The 5,276-nt window shown below is 59.0% G+C and overlaps 1 protein-coding gene across 1 annotated transcript; it reads left to right on the top strand.

Annotated features, from left to right (window-relative positions):
- Positions 1-322: 322 nt before the first annotated feature.
- EDN2 (endothelin 2) lies at positions 323-4,939 on the top strand (the record flags this gene model as incomplete). Its single annotated transcript, XM_080691035.1, has 5 exons — positions 323-386; positions 724-880; positions 2,424-2,546; positions 3,433-3,528; positions 4,846-4,939. The coding sequence occupies 5 exons, from the start codon at positions 323-325 to the stop codon at positions 4,937-4,939; spliced, it is 534 nt and encodes a 177-aa protein (XP_080547161.1).
- Between the last annotated feature and the right edge of the window lie 337 nt (positions 4,940-5,276).

Below are 5,276 nucleotides of genomic sequence, written 5' to 3'. Positions count from 1 at the left end.
CAGCAGGATTGAGAAGGTGCTGGGGGCTGCAGGGGAGCCCCGGGACTTTCAGAGAAGCTCTGGGAGCAGAGACTTCCACCTCCCTCCCCCACTTTGCTCTGCAGAGGGAGGCTCCTGCACCCGGGGGAGGAGGCGGTGTCCCTGGCTCTGCGCCCAAGGTGCAGCAAGGCGGGGCTGGACGGCAGGGGCGGGGACGCAGTGCCTGGTATTATAAGAGGCAGCCAGGGCACCGAGGCAATGAGCTACCAGCTCAGCTTAGCAGCAGGACGCTGGTGACAAGGCGCTCTCTGCTCCGGTCCAGCTTGTGCCCTCTGCCGCTGCTATGTTCTCCGTACCCTCCGCCTGGTGCTCCATCGCGCTAGCCCTGCTTCTGGCCCTGCACGAAGGTGAGCTGCCCTGGCCTCACCTGCTGCCCTTGCTCCTGGGGTCTGTCTGTTGGTGTCTCCCCCAAGGGCTGCAGTGCCCCCTGAATCAGCTGGGGATATCCAGATGGCGGTGGTGGAAGAGTGCTCTGCAGATGCAGGCACCATGGTCATGGCCACAGCCGCTGGCCCTTCCCACCAGGCTGCTGGGGCTTCCCCGGCTGGCCAGGAGCTCCTGAGCAGCCAGAGTGCCAACTTCCTCAATTGTGCAAGAGGAGGAGCCTGGCGGGTCCCCCTATCCCAGCCGCGCTAGGTGCTCTGACCACCTCTCCGCCTCTCTCTCTCCCTCCTGTGCGTGCAGGGAAGGGTCAGGCAGCTGCCACCCTGGAGCAGCCAGTGCTCTTGCCTCGTGCCCAAGGTGCCCACCTGCGATTTCGCCGTTGCTCCTGCAGCTCTTGGCTTGACAAGGAGTGTGTCTACTTCTGCCACCTGGACATCATCTGGGTGAACACTCCCGGGTGAGCATCATGGGGATTCCGGTGGGGGATATTGGGATGGGCGAGGGTAAGTCCATTGGCATGCCAGGGAACCTTTGGCACAGCCCAGCTCTCCCTGGGCCTCTGGATGGGAGCACTGGGCTAATATCAATAGAGACCAGTTATGATTTCATCTCTCGTGTGAGGGTCACCAGAGCCAGGTTGAGGACTGTCTCCCGTGAATAATGTTCACCACAGCCTGGGAAGAAACTTTTGGTTCCATTTTCCAGATCAGGATTCTGAGACTCAGAGGGGTCAGGTGATTTCCCCTAGCTCACACAGGAAGGAATGAGTTAGTGGTAGGCTCCCCCCCCCCCCCGGGTCTTCAGATGCCCGAGCGCACACCCTCTCAGCCACTCTGCCTCTATAAAGAACAATGCAATCAAGGACAGCACCGGTGTCTTGATGCGCCAGGCCCTGTGCCAAGCGCTGCACGTGCAGTATCATTTCATGAGCCCCTGGCCTCCCCGTGAGGCAGGCGCTGCTGTTGTCCCCAAATGACAGATGAGAGCCCGCCCTGTGTTACTGGCTGGCCCGGGTGGGAGCCAGTGCTAGGTGTTCAGCCTGCACCCGTGCTGCCTCCGGGCCACTGCATACCTCGAGTTGTAGTTTCTGTGTGTATTTAGGTTTTTTTTTTTCCTTCTCCAAATTGCATAAGCAAGAGAAGCCCAGCACGTAAGCGTGTGTGGAGCTAATCCGCATCCAAACACTCGCTCAGGACGGGAGCCCTGCCAGTCCCTGCGTGCCAGGTCTACCTGGAACCATCACAGCCCAACCACACCATCTAAAATTAGCTCTGTCACCCAAAGGTGCTAGTCCAACCAGCCTCAGGGCCCTGCCCTGGCCCAGCCCACCTAGGTCAGTCTGAATCTGAAATCAATTCCACCTAGACACACACACACACACACACACACACACACACACACACACACAAACACATATACACACGCACGCACACGCACACACCATTTCTAAGTTAAAACCCTAATGCCCATTTGTCACTCCTTCCAGCAAGCAGTGATGGGTGGGAACAGCTGAGCTGAGAGCCCGGGTTTAGTTCTGTGAGGTGGAGGTCCCTCCCTGCCTCCAGGGCCAGTTGTAAACTTCTTTGAGAACAGGGACTAGCCTGGCTCCATCCAAAGGAATTACTGTCTGGGAGGAGAGAGAGGCTGGAAGGACACCCCAGTTCCCCACTTGGAGTGGACCACAGATTCTAGCCCCTTCCTGTCCAGGCTGGGGGCTGCCCCAGAACCCAGCTGAGCCAGGGCCCAGGGCCCACAGAGGGGAGAGGTCTCACTAGGGGCCACCTGGCACTTGTGGATGAGCTTGTGACTTCAGTGTGGGACTTTTTGAGGTTGGGGGCTGGTCACCTTTAATTGCCACACGAGAGGCTGACTGACCGACCCAGGGTGCAGTATAGACAGTCCCTGCTCACCAGTAGCTATGGCTTATCGAATCTTCCTTCTCTGGCTCCCTCTCTCTCTCCCTGCCCCACACCACTACCTTGCTGGCTGTCGGCCCACAGACAGACAGCTCCTTACGGCCTGGGAAACCCGCCAAGGCGCCGGCGCCGCTCCCTGCCAAGGCGTTGTGAGTGTTCCAGCACCAGGGACCCCGCCTGTGCCACCTTCTGCCATCAAGGACCCTGGTAGGTGGGCACTTAGTCTGCAGGGCTGGGGGGCTGCTGGCCTGGACCTGGAAGCAGGGTCCCGGGAGGCCAGCAGCGGGGGATCTAGTCGGGCCACCAGCGGTCCTGGGTCTGCAGGCAGTGCTCCTGTCTTCAGGGAGTCAGTCACCCCCAAGTGCCTCTGTACAGCTCCAGGGGCTTCTGAGAGCACCGAGGTCCTTATGCCTAGGCAGGAAGGATGTTCCTCAAAGGACGCGTCAGGCTGCTCAGGCCCAGAGAGAGGATAGGACTTTGTCAAGCCCACGGGCTGATCAGGCCCCGCTGGACTGCAGCCTCCAGCCTGAGTCTCAGGGACTTGGGAGTTTGCTCAGAGGAAAATTAACACTGGGAGCTGGGAAGCCGTGATGCCATCCCAGCATTGTCCCAGAGTTGCTGAGGTGGTGTAGCCAGGGTCTCCTCACTTTTCTGGGACTCAGTTTCTCCATCTGTAAAAGGAGTGGGAGATGTTATACCTTCCCTCTTCCACTTGAACCATTTGGGATAGCAGAAATCCCTTCTAAAATCCCAAGCTCCCATTCCCAGAATAGTTTACGAGAAACTCCTTCTCTGGGGCTCAAGCTGTGGCTCCGCCTCTGCCTCAGTTTCCCCTGAAGCTGCAGGTGGCTGGGTTCTGGGAAGACCAGCCACCCAGCTGCCTCTCTCTAAGGCTGAGAACACGTTCCCGGTAGCTCAGTTTTCCTCGGTCCCCACCCCATCTGGGAAAGGAGGGGTGCCAGGTGCACAGGGCTGGAAATGGATCTGCTCCCCAGGGCAGGTGGATGGAGTGGGGGCTGGGCCCGGCCTGCAGCCACGCGGCTTCACGCCCTGGATAGCCCCTCACCAGACCCTGTTGCCCCTCCCCATCCAGGGCTGAAGCCATGATAGTCCCAAGCAGCCAATCCCCTGCCGACGTGCTCCAGACTGGCAAGACGTGGGCCACAGGAGAGCTCCTTCAGAGGCTGAGGTAAGGGGCAACTGCACTGATTGAGCACTTCCTGTATGCCCTGAACCCCACATGAGGCAGGACTGGTTCTTTATTGTCCCTCCAAGAGAACTGAGGCTCAGAGGTGGAGCTGCTCAGAGTCAGTGGACTCCAGAGGCTGTTCTTCACCACCCTGTTCTCTGCTACCATTGGGCCTGGATGTGCACTTTGGGAGAAAGTCCGAGGGATCACAGTTGTGTCTAAATGGAGCCTCTCCCACCTGCTGGGGCGCAGGAAGGCTGGCAGCCCGGCCTGTACTCTCCTACCCACCTCTTTCCACACATCAGAGCGGCCCTTGGGATAGCTGCTGGGGCAGGGCTGCCTGATCTGAACCCCAGCCCCCCACAAACGAGCTCGGTGACCTCGGGCTTGCCACCGCACTTCTCTCTGCTTCCGGCTCCTGTTTTTGAAACAGGGAAATAGCAGTGTCCATCCCCAGGGTTGTCGGGGGGCCCAGCACGGGCAGTGAGCAGGGCTTGGCACCCAGGGAGTCGGGGAGCTTGGCCATTCCCAGGGTTGGAGAGTGCAGCAGACCCACTGTGGCCTCTCAGGGGTTCCCGTGTTTGAGGGGAGGAAGGGAAATAGACAAGAGCCAGCACATACTCAGGAACTGCCCGAGGATGAAAAAACAAACTAGGAAAAGACTGCAAGTGCACAGCCCTTCACAGTGTGCAGAGCTTGTTTATAGGGACCGTAGGGATGGGGAAGCCATCCTCCTCGCTGCAGTTCAGCCTGTTTTGTATCGTACAGGCTGAGACAGGGTCTCAGGGAGGTTGTGGTTCTTGCCCAGGTTCCCAGAGCTGGGGGCTGAGGCCAGAACTTCCAGCTCCCAACTAAAACTCTTCTGAGCTAGGAAGTAGAAGTTGGGACGTTGCCACGGTCCTGCCAGGGCTGAGCCAGGTTCAGAGGGCAACTGGGATCGCGTTTGTCAGGCTTGAGCAGGAGCCTGAAGAATGGGTGGGATTTGGTAGGCACAGTTAAGGGGTGGGAGGAGTGCCAGCAAGGTGTGGGAGAGAGGGGGCAGGTCCTGGACCAGACCTGGGCTGTTCTTGTCTATCTGATCATTCTGATGGCATTTGACATTTAACCTCAACTTTGTCAAAGTCCCCATGGGCAGAGAAGCTTCTAGTCTGGCCTGCCCTTAATGAGCAGAGATTGTTTTTCAGCTGTGGCCACCCTCTGACCCCAGGACAGCATCACCCAGGATCTAGTCCCCCGCACACACACCTACTTCCCGTGGGAACTCTCCGGAAAGTCCATCCCTCCTGAGATGCTAAGTGTGGCCTTCTTGATTTCCAGGGACATTTCTGCTGCCAGGATCCGCTTTGCCAAGCGACAGCAAAAGGCAACGAGGGAGTCCAGGCCCACACACTCCAGGCGGAAGAAGAGATAGCGCTGAAGTCGGAGGAAGGTTGAGAAGGAAGCCCACGTGGAGGCGGAGGAGAGGGGCAGTTCGCAGGAGGCCCTCCACCTGTTTCCTGGGCCAGGGCCCTAGCCAGCTCCACATCTGCTGGAGTTAGTGCCAGTGTTGGCCTCCCCGCTCTGGTCAGGGCACCTTTCTTGAGGCCGGGTATATCACCCAGGAAAGCCCTTGGCCCCCAGACAGCAGGGCAGCCTCCAGCGATGGCTACTGGCCTCAGCCCTGCTGGAAGGAACCTTGTAAGCCCTACATGGACCTGGAGGTCATGTCCGAGGAACATCCTGTCCGTTGGGCTACGTCCAGGAGCGAC

The sequence above is a fragment of the Muscardinus avellanarius genome, assembly GCF_963383645.1.
Source record: "Muscardinus avellanarius genome assembly, chromosome: 3".
NCBI lineage: Eukaryota > Metazoa > Chordata > Mammalia > Rodentia > Gliridae > Muscardinus > Muscardinus avellanarius.
The sequence above is the reverse complement of the archived record's forward strand: the minus strand, read 5'-3'. Positions and strand labels throughout refer to the sequence as shown.